This window comes from Protopterus annectens, chromosome 4.part1, assembly GCF_019279795.1.
Source record: "Protopterus annectens isolate FY-2018-M chromosome 4.part1, PAN1.0, whole genome shotgun sequence".
Lineage (NCBI taxonomy): Eukaryota > Metazoa > Chordata > Ceratodontiformes > Protopteridae > Protopterus > Protopterus annectens.
Genome location: NC_056734.1, coordinates 371,308,252 through 371,323,239, shown reverse-complemented (window position 1 = coordinate 371,323,239; position 14,988 = coordinate 371,308,252). Strand labels below are relative to the sequence as shown.

The 14,988-nt window shown below is 42.7% G+C and overlaps 1 protein-coding gene across 1 annotated transcript in view; it reads left to right on the top strand.

Annotated features, from left to right (window-relative positions):
- LOC122800865 (PHD finger protein 23-like) overlaps nt 1-14,251 on the top strand; it is a 77,415-nt gene extending 63,164 nt beyond the window's left edge. The window contains exon 6 of the mRNA XM_044070187.1: nt 12,979-14,251. Within this exon, the coding sequence (XP_043926122.1) occupies nt 12,979-13,199 (221 nt within the window). The 3' untranslated portion in view covers nt 13,200-14,251. The remainder of the gene's footprint in view (nt 1-12,978) is intronic.
- The last annotated feature ends 737 nt before the right edge of the window (nt 14,252-14,988 follow it).

Here is a 14,988-nt window from a genome sequence, read left to right as displayed (position 1 = left end):
AACCTGGTTCAAGGCTCCTGAGAGCACCCCGGCACTATCAGGTTTTACCTCATATCGTGCGTTCCGGCCCCAAAACCCAGACCATACCACAAAAGGAGGGGGTGTATCCATATTCATCAAGGATACCCACACCTCCAGGCTGGTGGCAACTCACGAAGCATCAGAAACCATTCAGGTGCAATTAACCATAGGCAAAACTGCTCTACAGTTTGTAGCATGTTACAGGCCACCCCCTCAAACTCGGGAACCCCACACAGCCTTCCTGAAGACACTGGAGAGTATAAATGTCTCTCCAAACACCATCATATTGGGTGACTTCAACTACCCAAACATAGACTGGGAACATTACTCAAGCCCCAGTACCCTAGCCCAAAGGTTCCTGGAGTTCATAAACTCATTCTATGGAACAACTTGTCACCATTCCCACAAGAGGTGAAAATATACTAGACCTGATCATCACAAACATGGGGACAAAATGCTCCACACCGGAAGTATATCCCTCATTGGTGAGATCAGACCATAAACTAATCTCACTGGAGATCCACATCCCGCCCCCACCCCCAAAAGACCACAGTGAAGAACTTCTCAAAAGCCAACTTCACACTAAGACTGGTGTGGTATCCTTCAAGGCCCCTGAGCCATTGGAAACCACAACCCACGCTGCTGAATCCCTTACAAATGCTTTCTACGAGCACCTCCAGGATTGCATGGATCAAGCAATCCCAAATAAAATCAAGACCCTTTCCAACAAAGGCAAGCGCCCGATCTGGTGGACCCCAGCCATAAACGAACTTTACAACAAGAGGAGAAAGCTACTACAAGATAGAGCAAAATCCCTAAAAGGGAAGACATCTCTGATCAATACTAGTAAAAAAAACTACGATCGCTCATAAAATCATCAAAGGCCAACTTTGAGAGAAAAATCGCCAAGGACTCAAAAGACAATCATAAGGCCTTAGAAATCTGGGTGGAAACTCCCAGATATGCTCAGAATTAGTCCAAAATGATATAAAAATCACTGAACCCACAGACATTGCAAACATACTGGCAGAGACAGGTTCAGTGAAAATTTCTCCCCCCCCCCAAAAGGAGAAATATCTATCCCAGCAGAGTGTAGCCTCCCAATCATCTCAAATGCCCAGGTGAGAGCTGCTCTCTAAAGCTAAAAACACAGCATCAATGGGACCGGATGGTGTCCCCGGCTGTGTGCTACACGAACTCGATGAGGAACTAAACCCACACATAAGGCTGCTGTTTAATCTTAGCCTTACCACAGGATACATACCCAAAGAGTGGCGTACGGCAGCTGTGGTCCCACTCCACAAAAGCGGTGCTTCTACGGACCCTGGTAATTGCCGCCCCATTAACAAGCCTGGTCTGCAAAGCTATGGAGAGGATCATAATGGAACTCGTATATAAAGACATAGGAGACCTACAGACATTGGATCCTACCCAATTCGGCTTTGTCAAGGGCAGATCATGCCTCTTGAACTTGGTCGACTTTTTTGAAACTGTCACCAAGGCCATTGATGAGGGTAAGGCAGTTCACACAGCCTACCTTGACCTTGCAAAAGCTTTCGACACAATACCCCACTCGGGTATCATAGAAAAGCTCACCAGCTTAAATGTAAACCCATATGTCACAAGATGGGTTGCAAACTGGCTCAAGGACAGAACCCACAGGGTTAGAGTTGCTGGTGCCATGTCAGACTCCAAGCCGGTCACAAGCGGTGTCCCACAGGGCTCAGTCCTGGGCCCCCTCTTGTTCGGCATCTACTTTTCAGAAGTGCAGGCAAACATAGGAGGATTGTGGCTGACAAAGTTTGCAGATGACTGCAAACTGGGCGCCATAGTTGAAAATCCATCAGACACAGATATCCTTCAGAGAGGTCTCATAGAAACGGATAACTGGTGCCAGAGCCATGGCCTTAAGCTAAACGCCAAAAAATGTATAGTCATACCCTTTGGTAAAAACAAGGTAACCCCAAGTTACCACATAGGTGGCAATCCATTAAGCACAGAAGAGGTGATCAGGGACCTGGGGACCCAAGTTGACAGTAACCTTTCTTTTGACACTCACATTGCCAAAGTGGTTAGGAGGACCTTCTACATTGCCCACCTGATTTATGAAGGGATTCACATCCCCAGATCAAGGGAGGTCATTGTTCCCCTGTACTCTTCACTTATCAGACCAATGTTTGAGTACAATGCCCCATTCGGAATGTATCTTACCTGACACCTGCAGCAATTGGAAAGACCCCAAAAGTTCCTCACCAAAAGGATAAAGGGGCTCAAAAATATGCCATATGCTGCCCGACTGAAGAAACTCCAGCTCTATTCAGTCGCATACCGTCTGCTCAGAGGTGACCTGTGCCTGACATAGAAGGCCATGTCCAACCCGGAATTAATGGACATGCTCCACCTCAAAAAATCCAAATCCACCAGAGCCACAAGAGCAAGAGACTTAAACCTCAACACGGATATAAATTGGACGTGCTGGAGGGACAGATTCATCACCCAGAGACTCCCTATGCTGTGGAACAGAATCCCGGTCCATGTGAGACAGAGCACCTCGCTGGCTCTGTTCAAGAGGAATCTTGACCAGTGGATGGGAGATCGTAGGTTTACCCCGGGGATCATCTCTGTATCACTGCTGGACAGAGGCACGGCAAACTAATGGGTATAGTATTCTTCAACCTAAGGGGTGGGGAAAGCCACACAACTCTGGCTAGGCTTATAAATGCCCTAGGGCAGATAGCTTAGTATGAACCTATGAGTATAGTGCTAAGAAGTGGTGCTTTGCTTTTGAAAGTATGTAGCCTTCTAAGTGGGCCTTCAGCATCCTTAAAATGCTACCTGTTGGACGGTGGTTTTACTGTACTTTGAGTTTGTATCTTTGAGCACTCCCACCTTCAGTTTACGTTTTATGCATTAGCTAGGCCACAGCAAACTGAAAAAAAGATGGTGTGTTTAGGCATACAAGCTATCTGCAAAGGCTTGAACAGATTCTGTGCAATGTAGGGGGCATCGAAGTGTAGAGGTGGGTTAGTCTCTAAATTTGGTAGCACCAAGATAGACAGCAAACATTTAACCAGAGGCAGCTAAAAACTGGCATAGTTGAGACCCAGTGCCATGCTGCTACTCAGATTTGTGACCTGCATATGTGAAGAGGGTCCTGGGAGAATCCTAGGGGTTGACATGTACCAAAGGAAGGCTGTGAGGGGAAGAAAATGAAAAGGCCACATGCCCACCCTAGTGGAACTACGAGGAGGTAGTTTGCTTATGAAGGAAGTGGAGAGAAGCCTACTGGAGAGACTTTTCCTTGAGGTCTGTGTAAATGCTGTTTGTTTTAGGCAGCGACTTTGCTAGATTCTACTGTGATGGGGATGCTGCAACTAATTGTAAAACATCGCATGCATTTTAAGCTTGTGTAAAGCTTGGAGTGTTGACCTATAGTGTGAGACTGAAACTGAATTATAAACTGCTTTGTCTGTTTTGTTCCTCTGTAGTGAGCAGTACTTCAAGCTGGTGAAAGCTGGCCCCGTTTTGTTTCAATTACAAAAGAATGCTGCAGCATGAGTTCTGTGATGTAAAAGTACAATCAGATGCTTGCATACATGTGTATAACCTGTAATGTGTATTATGTGCACACTTGCACGTGTGTGGATATATGCGTAATACATGCTCGTATGCATAGCTTTACTAAACTGAATAAGCCTAATTTGTGAAAGTGTCCTTCAGGAGTGACTTCAGAGCTCTGTCTGGTCAAATAATTTGCTCAAATTCATACAAGTCTAAGTGGAAATTAATGACATCAAACCTAGGCAGGGTGTGGCTTGCTAATGACATTTATATGCAGGCGTAAATTAGTATGTGTAAATTAATACGTGCACATGCAGGAACTGTTCATTTTAAGGGACAAGGGGTATTTCTGCTGCTTGTGAACACTACTTTTGTTGTGGGACATGGGTATGTGTGTAGGCAGTACTCAGTTTGAGAGAACTGGCGATGTTGGATCTTTGTGCAGACACACTCTTGTCATGGGATATGGAGAATTTGCACTGTTGTACATACTCTTTGAGGGCCATGGGAATATGCGCTACTTTGATGCCAGAGGGGAATTGCAGTCACAAGAGCTGCATGGCTTGGGAATAGTCCATGTGCTGATTACAGTTCCAATAGCTAGCATTAAGGCAGTGATGGGACGTATCTTGTTAAGAGGCCACTAGCCTAGTGGGACTAATCCAGTCAAATTAATTACCTGTGACTAGCTGTATTGGATGGACATGCTTCAAACTGTGCAGTTCTTTAATTTATGAATTTACATCATTCCTTAAGAACATTAACCAAAGTATGAAATGTATACAGATAAGTCTGGGGATTGTTTAATTGCATCAACAGGGTCTCGCATTTTGTCTGTAAGGCTGTATGTCTGCATCTAATGCAGAATGAGATTGGAGAAGCTAATGTGATTACTACAAGAGATCTGGAGGGGAACCCTTTAATACTGGGCTCAATACCTCCTTAGGTTGTGCAGTCAGCCTTGTACTTGTTTTGATGTACCTGTACTTGACACCATGTCATAACTTAAAAATAGCCCCTCTTTCAAGCCCACATTGTAAAAGCATTCGGTCCTACATCCTGAGCACCATGCCACTTGCCACTGGTATGCTAATGAAATAATTGACCATGGGTATGTGGTCTCTCTGGAATTTTAAAGCTTTGGCTAAGTCAGATTTGCTGTCTTAAGATGTCGCAGATGCCAAGAATCCCAAAATGTCGCAGATGCCAAGAATCCCAAAATGTCGCAGATGCCAAGAATCCCAAAATGTCGCAGATGCCAAGAATCCCGAAATGTCGCAGATGCCAATCACGAAATGTCACAGATGCCAAGAATCACAAAAAGTTAGCAAGTCTTTCTCTGAGTCCATAACAGTTCTTGTGTTATCTCATTAAACATTATGTACTGCTAGTTGGGGTGCAAGAAGGGAGTGGGAATTGTTGCAATTTCCTAGTCTTTCGACACCTCCCAGCACCACTAGATTACCTTTTGAAATTAATGACTTGGTCAGGTGGGGCTAAGTGCACCACTGCATTTTGTATAGTAATGTATTGCCCCACAGACTCCAAAGTACCTTGTCACTTCTGCAGTCTGCTCTTCCTCATGAGGCTGTAACATAAGCCATATTTGTCAGGTTAAGTAAAATAATGAATACTTGTTTTTCACTGTCCTCCTGTAACTCATGTTATGTGGGTTTAACTTGGAAAAAAACTCTATTCTAAACTGGATGTCTTACAGAAAATGAGTTGAAAGGTAGTTGACGTCCATTAATGTGCAGTCTGTAGGTAATGGACATTGCGCCTAGCTGAGCATTGCTATCTTTTTAGTTACTAAAGATTAATCAGGGGTCATTTTATATAGGACTGCTGCGCTGTTTAAGATTACTTTAGCATTGCTAATGTTACTAAAACAAAATAAAAGCAAGCAAGAACAGCTTGTGCCCTGCTGTGATTTACTGTAAAGGATAAATCCTTATGTACTGCCCTTTTTCAGTGTTTTTTGTCCTTAAGAGAAGGCTGTACTTTTTTGTGCTTTGTTTTGGGTTATTGGGTTCATTCTGTTGACATCACTGCAAAGTCTTTATAAAGTATTTCCTCCCACAGAGGCTTGCAAAGCTGGGGATGTTGACAGTGATTATCAGTTCATTACAAATTTTCAAAAATACAAAACATTTGTACAAGGCAGTGTAGAGAGGCTGCCCATGAAACCAGATCTTGTAGTAGCATATGTACTTTTTGCAGTATCTTCCAATTTTCTCATTGTACCCCACTCGTCTTTCAGTGCACTGTCTTATTCATGTCTCATAACTGCTGTCTGTAGTGGTGGCTTTTTATACAGTTCTGCCTTCTGCTGGTCATCTTGTATTTCTTGATGCAGCCTTTTAACTCCTCTGTTCATGCCATCCAGTACAATAAAATCGGTCATATTGTAACTGTTCTTTTGACACTTAGTTATTGGCCCTCCCTTCAGATGCTGTCCATGTCCTGTGCATTAGTGTGGAATGGGAGGTGGTCTGGTCAATGACTAAGCCAAAGACCAATTTTTGCCAAAGCTAAGCTGCTTTCCCTACCCCTCATCTTTTGTTCTGTAAACTAAACTGAGTTTTTGTGAATTCCGTAATGAGAAGGAAGACCTTGACCACAGTGCTGCTGAATCGCATATTAAATGTGATCTAGTTTATAAATTTTGTGCTGCAGTTAAAACTTGAACCAGGTGGTCTGTAATGGTAAAGGCAGTTTAGTACTGAAACTGCAAAATTTGAATTATGGTGGAAGGATTATAACAGTAGAAACGGCACCCTGAATTGTCACCAAATGTAGAAGAGTACCTTAAAGGTCGTAACTGATCTCTGGTATGACTTTGCAAAGAGCAGACAAATTTTGAGAACCTTCTTATAGGAGGGGATGAGTCCACTATATTTGGAGAAGGGTACACACTTAGTTTCATTCATTCTGAGCTGAATGGTGGTGGTGATCTTCGTGTTTCACTGTTGTAGTTATTACATTTGGGTAATCTGTTGGCAGGTTGCCCTCAAGTCGGCCTGAATATTAAAGTCTTGGGTCATGCGTCGGTTGCTGTCTCCTCTTCCATGACGTCAGGGGTATAAAACATGCAGCCGACACCAATTTCTTTACTCTTTCTTGGTGCCCGAAGCAGAAGCAGTTCGTAAGTGCCGGTCGTCAGACTCCTGAAATTTTTGCATTTTTTTTTTTGCATTAGTTTCAGAACCGAAGTCTTCAATTAAAGCTAAGTACCCATTGGGGAAACTTTTTTTCTTGCTCCTTACCGATGTCAGTAAAAGTTGTTAATTGCATTACTTGTGGGGAAGCAAATACCTCCATAAGGATTTTCATTTGTACTGTATTCCTTGCCTAGGCCCAGATCACAACATGCCTTGCTGTCAGTTTTGCGCTAGATTTAACCAATGCACTATTAAGTGTCTATCTTTGCACCAAAATATTTTGCAAACCGATTTAATTACCCTGAAATGTCATCCGATAGCAATCAGACTCCTGGAGTTCACAAAAAACGCAAAGAAAAGGACAGACAGACCGTTGAGGTCCAAAACCGATGAATAAGCTTCTCCTAAGTCAGTTGCTGGTTCACCAGTACTCTGTGAGGAATTTTGCAGCCCCTGATACCTGCTACCTTCGAGCCGCAGGCCTCTACCGAGACCTATGTGGAGTCCGGCATGCTGTGAGATTGAGTATTGTACCCGCGGATGTCTGTTCCCTCTGGGTCTGGAGCGGCTGAGCAGGCACTGGCTGCTGAGGGTATTTTCAGGCCTCAGCATTTATATATATATATATATATATATATATATATATATATATATATATATATATATATATATATATATATATATATATATATATATGTGTGTGTGTGTATATATATATATATATATATATATATATATATATATATATATATATATATATATATATATATATATATATATATATACACGCCAGCTTCAAAGACCAAAGCAACTTCTAAAGCTAAAATCTGAGGTATGAGCCATGTGTTCAGGCCTCTCTGCCCAAAAAATGATTATCAAAGTGGCTGAAGACTTAATTACCTTGATTTAGGGGTTCTCAACCCCCCCCCCCCCATAAGAGGCCTAGGCAAGACACTGATTATGAATCTTCAGGTCAAGTTTCTATTTCTTCTGATTCCTCTTCTGATCAAGATTTTTCTATACCACCCTATGAGGATTCAGATGCAGAGGAATCCATCCCATCTGCGTCTCCTCCTGAAGATTATTCTTTTGGCAAAACCTTGCATACTTTGGGTACATTTTCATTGGGAGAGTCAGGATCTCTCAGAATCAAAAAAAAGACTTGGGGATTTCCTTTTTCCACAGCATAGGCCTTTGGCCATACCTCCTGTATTAGACATTGTTGATTGTGTTTTCGGAATCGAGCATGGCTCCAGATTCCCTACCTCTGGGTCCTAGTAATTCAGACCGATATTACAGGGTTCCTGACTCCCAAAAATGTTTATTCAAAATCCTGTTGCTAACCCTGAAACTATCTCACAGGTCCCAAAGGTGTAAAGGCCTCAACAGCTAAGAATCCTACCCCCTCTGATAGAGATTACAGGGCGCTGGATAGATGGGGAAAGAAGGTTTATACGTCTACAACCTTGGCAATTAGGGCTTTAAACTGCCAGTTTCATATGCTTAAATATCAACAGCATGTTATGGGATTGTTGAAACAGAAAATGATGATTTCTGAATGTGTGGAAAAATTAAAGAATTACAGGAATTATTGCATGCAGCAGAACAGGTTGGAAAGCATACTTTGCAATGTGGTTTTGATTCCTTGGAGGCCTCCTACAGGGCCGCAGTTACTGGATCTGTGATTAGAAGGCATGCCTGGCTCAAGGAGCAAAATCTGCCTGATCATGTTAAAGCTAAATTGTTGGATGCACCTTTACAGCATGATACTCTGGTAATAAGGCAGAAGAGGTTTTAAAGAAAATGGAATACTAAGCTAAGTCTATGCAAACTATAAGACTTCTTACAAGTGTAGCCACCAAGATTCAGTAGACACTGGCCTACATAAAACTGGTCCTTTCCTGTGTCCGACAGAGCCGCATGGGGCAAATCCAGGCACTCAAAAGGCTCTAGATACCAATTCACAGGGTTCTTACAGGTCAAAGCAATGAGGTGCCTCTACCTCCAAATCGGGAGGAAACAAAGCACAACCCTACAGTAAACAGTCTCAATGACTTCCCTCTGCCATCACCAAGCACTTATCTTTTGGCAGCCCCCTTAGGTGCAAAATTAGTACTTCATGCTCAAAACTGGCAGTTAATAAACCAGTACAAGTGGGTATTAAACATAGTATCACAGGGATGCAGATTTCATTTCCATACCTTGCCACTTCCAAGCGGTTGGCCAGATTTGCCACAAAATCAATGGGCAGAGGCACAGAAACAAGTTACGTCCCCCATGGATATGGGGGCTATTCAACCAGTACCAGAAGAGGAAAAAGGGCAAGGGTTTTACTCTTACTGTTACTTGTACCCAGAAAAGACTCTGCCTGATGCCCAATACTGGATTTATCGATTTTTGAACACCACCTTGGACATCCCAAAATTCAAAATGCTGACTTTGCAACAGCTTCTGCCCATGCTGGGCAAGAGCGCTTGGGTAGTGACTCTAGACTTAAGAGGCATACCTGCATATCCCAATAAGGGAATTGTGCAGAAGATACCTCTGCTTCAAGGCTGGTTTTATGCATTACCAATTATCTGCACTGCCTTTCTGGCTTATCTACTTGCGCCCAGGGTCTTTGCAAAGTGCCTGGCACCAGTAATTGCATTTTGCAGACCAAGAAGCATACAAATATATCCTTACTTGGACGACTGTCTCACTCTCAAGCAGAAAACAAGGGCATTCTTCAACCTCTGGCGTTTGTAAAAAAAAAAAAAAAAAAAAAAAAAAGCTTCTAACATGCCTAGGGTACACAAACAAAAATATCACAACTGGTACCCTCTCAAAAGATTACATTCCTGGGTGCAAGCTTGAACACAACTGCCCAGATGGCTGGTAATATCTTTTGCCAGACAAACAAAGGCAACTGACTATTTATTTACTTCAAACAGATGGCAACAAAACCCAGTTATCTGCAAGACAAATTCTGCAGGCTTAGGGGTTCAAGGCATCCTGCATTCTAATTCCATATGCAAGGCTGCATATGAGGAAACTACAGTGGTATCTGAAAAGCTTATGGAGTCAGCATTGTCAGTCTGGAAACAATGATTCATCTCATTCCCTGCCTACAACGAGAGTTTCTTTGGTGGGCAGAGACATGTCACCAGAACATGGGACGGCCTTTCACTCTACCCCCTGCCACCCATACCCTAACTACAGACGCATCAGACTATGCTTGCGGGGGCCCACCTGGCTGGGAGATGCCTTCAGGGCATTTGGAGCCCAAAACAAATGCATCTGCATATCAACCAGAAAGAGATGTTGGTTGTTCAGAATGCCCTGACGGCCTTCAAGGACTTACTTCGTCCAGGACAACTACTGATAGACTGACAATACCACAGTTATGCGGTACATAAGCAGGGGGGTACACATTCCTACCCCCTTTGCAGACTAGCCATGGCATTGTGGGACACGTTGACTTACCAAGTACATCTTCAAGCTCAATTCCTGCCAGGAAAAGAAAATACTCTGGCAGATGACCTGAGCAGAAATCTTATGGACCCTCAAAGTGGAAACTGGATCCACAATTCTTCAGCATGATAATGGAGAAATGGGGAAGTCCGGACATAGATCTATTTGCCTCTCCCCAGAATTATCAACTGGACAAATTCTGCACAAGGACTGATCACAGACAAGCATGGAAAGTGGATGCCCTAGCCTCTTCTTCCCAAGGTCTTACTGAAGGTCAGACAAGAAAAAACAAAATGATCCTAATTGCCCTGGACTGGCCTCGCCAGCACTGGTGCCCAGTTCTAAGGAATAGGTCTCAACTCTCTCCTTGGTACTTGCATCAAATACCTCATCTACTGTCTCAGCGGAGCAGTCAAATTCTGCACAATCTGCTCCAAACCCTGAACCTGGCAGCATGGCTGATCATGTAATTATTCAAACACCTCTCAGTAAATTTGTGATGTCATTTTGGAAGCCAGAAGGCCTAGTACTAGAAAATATTATGCTGATAAAATGGAAGAGATTCTGTGCTTGGAACCAAGCACGAGGGATGGACACAGCAAAGCCAAATATTCCTCTAATTTTACAGTACTTGACTGAGTTGCTTGACAAGGGCCTATCTTTTCATCAATAAAAATCCATGCCACTGCCATCTCTGCTCATTACAACATAGAGGGCCAAAAATTTAAGGCCTCCCAGAAGATCACCAACTCTTGCATGGGACCTCAATTTTGTGTTGTAAAAGCTCATCCTGCCTCCATTTGAACCGGCAGTTACTGCGGATATAAAAGTTTTATCTTGGAAAATGGCTTTCCTTCTGGCAATCACTTCAGCAAGAAGGATTTCAGAACTACAGGCCCTCATGGCTGTGGAACCTTTTATTACATTTTACCCGGACAGGTTGTCCCTCGGGACCAATTCTTCTTTTATGTCTAAGGTGGTATCCAGTGTGGCTCTTAACCAAACTGTTCACCTGCCAACTTTTTACCCAAATCCGCAGAACAAGGGGGAGTGGATTCTGCATTCCTTGGACGTACACAGACAACTAAGATTCTACTTAAACAGGACCAAATCTCTAAGTCTGAGCAGCTACTGGTGGCATTTGTTGCAGGATCAGAGGGGAGGGCTATTTCAAAGCAGATCATTTAAAAGTGGATAAGCCACTGCATTCATTTCTATTTGCATCATGGTAAACCGGTGTCCAAGGGAATAGGATCACATTCCGCCAGGGCTGCATCTACCTCAGCAGCTTTTCTCAGAGGGGTGCCAACCAAAGACATTCTAGAAGCTGCTACTTGGAGCTCTTTTCATACTTTTACAAAGCATTATCATTTGCATCTCTAGTCCAGGGCAGGCTTTGCCACTGCAGTTCTGCAGGGCCTTGTAGCTGCTCCTAATGCTATTTAGTTCCAGCCACCCATCCATAGCTTTGGGATTCTTCCCAAATGTAATCACTGCAACAGTGAAACACGAAGAACATAGTACAGTTGTGTACACACAAATGTAGGTGTTAAGAGTGTGTTCACTGTTGCAGTCCGGGTTACCCACCTGCCATCCCCCTTTTTTCTAGAACTTCTCTTTCCTTCACTATATTCTACAGCCTTTGTGGTGTATTTGCTTTTAGATGAACATATTGTTCGTTACAATTTCAATTGCTTTTATTTATTTAATATATATATATTTTTTTCTCCCGTTTGGGGGGCACCTGACACCTGGAGCAAGAAAAAGTAAACAAAATGGCGTCGGCTGCATGTTTTATACCTCTGATGACCTGACGTCATGGAAGAGGAGACAGCAACCGACGCAGGACCCACAACTTTGATATTCAGGCCGACTGAGGGCAACCTGCCAGCAGATTACCTGAATGTAATGACTGCAACAGTGAATTAACATCTACATTTATGGTAAGTGTACACAACTGTAATTTTCTTACTTTCCACCACCCCCAGGACTATGCTTGATGGTTCTTCTACTAGGAGACCAACCTTCTTGAGCTAGGCAAGAGGCCTCGCATCACTTCCCTCCTGCCCAAGAATCTGTCTCCTCTCCATTCACTGCTAAGAGTTGGTGGCAGGGAGTACCCATTCAGTAGCTCCTCCCAAATCTTGCTAGCCCTGTTTCCCAAGGGAAAAGCATTGCCTGTGTATGCCTATCTTCTCTTGGCTACGTAGTGGATGCACTGACAGTGTAGGCTTAATCTCCACTAGGTTGAGTACCTAGTGTATCTGTGTACCATCTTTGTGGTGAGCTAGAGCTGCTTCCTACCATCCTCCCGAGTCAGCTCAAGGCAGCTAAGCAATTCACACTAGCTTTGCTTGTGCTACAAGTCAGGGCTCCTTCCTTCTCTGTCATAGGGCTGTTAACTGTTGGTAATGCTTTTACTGTTTAATTTTGAGAATATAGAAAGTGTTATGTGGCTAAGAAAAATCTTCATAGTTATAATACTAGCAGGTATTTTGAAGTTTAGTGTAAAGTTATGTAGATTTATTATCTTGGGTTATATGAGAGGTTTGTAAAGACTTAATTGTTCCTGTTTAGCCATGAGAAGTTCACAGTCTTCTCTGATAAGAGGGGCATCTTGAGTTGTAGGCTTGTTTTGCTGATAGTAAATGTGTAGCCAGTAAGCAGTAGTATAGTTTATGTAACTTCACTTAACTTTTGATCCCTACAACCTCTTCACATCCTTAAGATATACTGCTATCATTTTTCAGCATTTTCTCACCTCTTATGTTTCTGTCCACAGATTCGTGGGATTTGATCACTTGTTTTTGCATGAAGCCCTTCGCAGGACGTCCTATGATTGAATGCAATGAGTGTGAAACATGGATCCACTTGTCTTGTGCCAAGATCCGCAAGACCAATGTGCCAGATGTGTTTGTTTGCCAAAGGTGCAAGGACTCTAGGCAGGAGGTCCGAAGGTCAAATAGAGCACGTACAGGGCCTCATAAACGTTTCAGTGAATAGGGATGGTACTACTCTTAGAGGGAGGAATGGTACCCTAGAACTGGAAGAACAGAGTATTTGTCTGCCTTTGGTAAAAGTTGTATATAGTAAAACTGAGGAGCTTTGTAAATTATATTTCTAGAATTCTGTGTGTTGAAGGCTTCTGGAGGTTTCCTGGAGAAATTTGTTATTGCAACAGTTTTACTTTGCTCATTCAGACCTGTATGAATGGCTCGCATTTATGGATGTCATGTGACACTTGGTTGGATGCCTCTCCTACACCATTTTACTACATGTAAGCACAACCACAGTCCTCATTTTTCCAGCAGTGCAGGAGTTCTTTACTTAATGTAAGCTAGCTCAGTGTATATTAAGCCTGCAACTTTTGTTTCTGTTTTAAGTACATATCTTGATCTTTGAGTACTTCTCGTCCTCTCTGGTTTGACTGTATTGCAGTTTCTGGAAAAAAAAACTTTTTGAAGGCCAGTTCAGGCATTTTTAATTTAAATTGGGGTCTAAACAGCTTGTGTCCATTGCTGTGAACTGGAGTTGTTGTGGAAGTGTTTTGAATAACAGCTGAGCTCTGGTTAGGTAAGGCAACAACTTTGTTAGCCTCAAGACCGACTGCTTAGTGCCGTATAGGTTTTATGTCTGGCTAGCCTCTGCAGTTAGACTGAATGGTAAATGGCAATGTTTAATCACGTTTGAGCAAGGAGGGCAGTTTCATAAAAGCCTTCTGGAGAGTTTACCTCCCCCCGTTCCAGAATTCATTGACTTGATACATTGTAGCTTATAGTGTGAAAGGACTTAAGTTTGTGTCATGGGAAGGTGATGCTTTAACCTGTTTTTGTCTGGCTTCCATAAGGGCTGACCGAAACGAATGGCTGTTTTAATAAGTCATTTAAAAAGTGCCTTTGTTTGTTTTTACATCTTTGATAGTGCTTGCAGACTGGAAGTTAAAAGAATTTCTGTTGGTGCTCTGCATATTTGACTTCAGTACACACTCCTCTTTGTAAACAAATTAAATTTTTTTTTCGTAATTTAATGAATAAACCACTTTTGATGATAGGTGAGCAGCTTGTACTGTGGCAGTGTTTTAAATTGTTCAGTCGGAGGGGAATTTTGAGTTAAGTACCCCTTATTCTGCCTTCATCTTTGCCTCGTATTTTCCAAAAGTGTACACTCTGTAGCTGCTTCAATATTTTCAAGGTGTACTTTGTTGTATAAATTATTTTTGTTGCATTTGATCATTTTAGTATTGTAACCTGTTCAGCCATTGCACATTTGTAGTTCTGCTGCCATTTTGCGTTGTTGGGTTTTGTGAAATTAATTAGTGATGGACTTTCTAACCCATTTTTTAGCTCAGAATGTTTTATTCTAATGGAAAATGTTTTAGTGGGATTTGAAAATGTGGTTAAGATGCAGAATTCCTTAAATTATAATATAGCCTTTCAGCTTTGTGCTCTTTAAAGGTAGATTCTGCAGTCTAGCCAACATGACTGTGGCTGTCCAACTTGTACAGCAGCTCACTTTGCTGTCAGATTTTCCCTCCCTTAATCTTCATAGGAGGGTTCTAGGCTATTGGACCTAGGGCCTATATAAGCCTAGCCAAAAATGTACCCTGACTTGCACCACCCAAGAAAATTATTTTCCTGTGTGCCCCTGTCGAGCAGAGCCACAGAAGTGATCCCCGGGGTGCATTTCCTATCTCCCATCCAATCATCAAGATTTTTCTTGAGTGCTTATGAGGAGCTCTGTTTGACATAGGTAGTCTTTTCCAGAGTATGGGAAGTCTCTGGGACAAGAATCT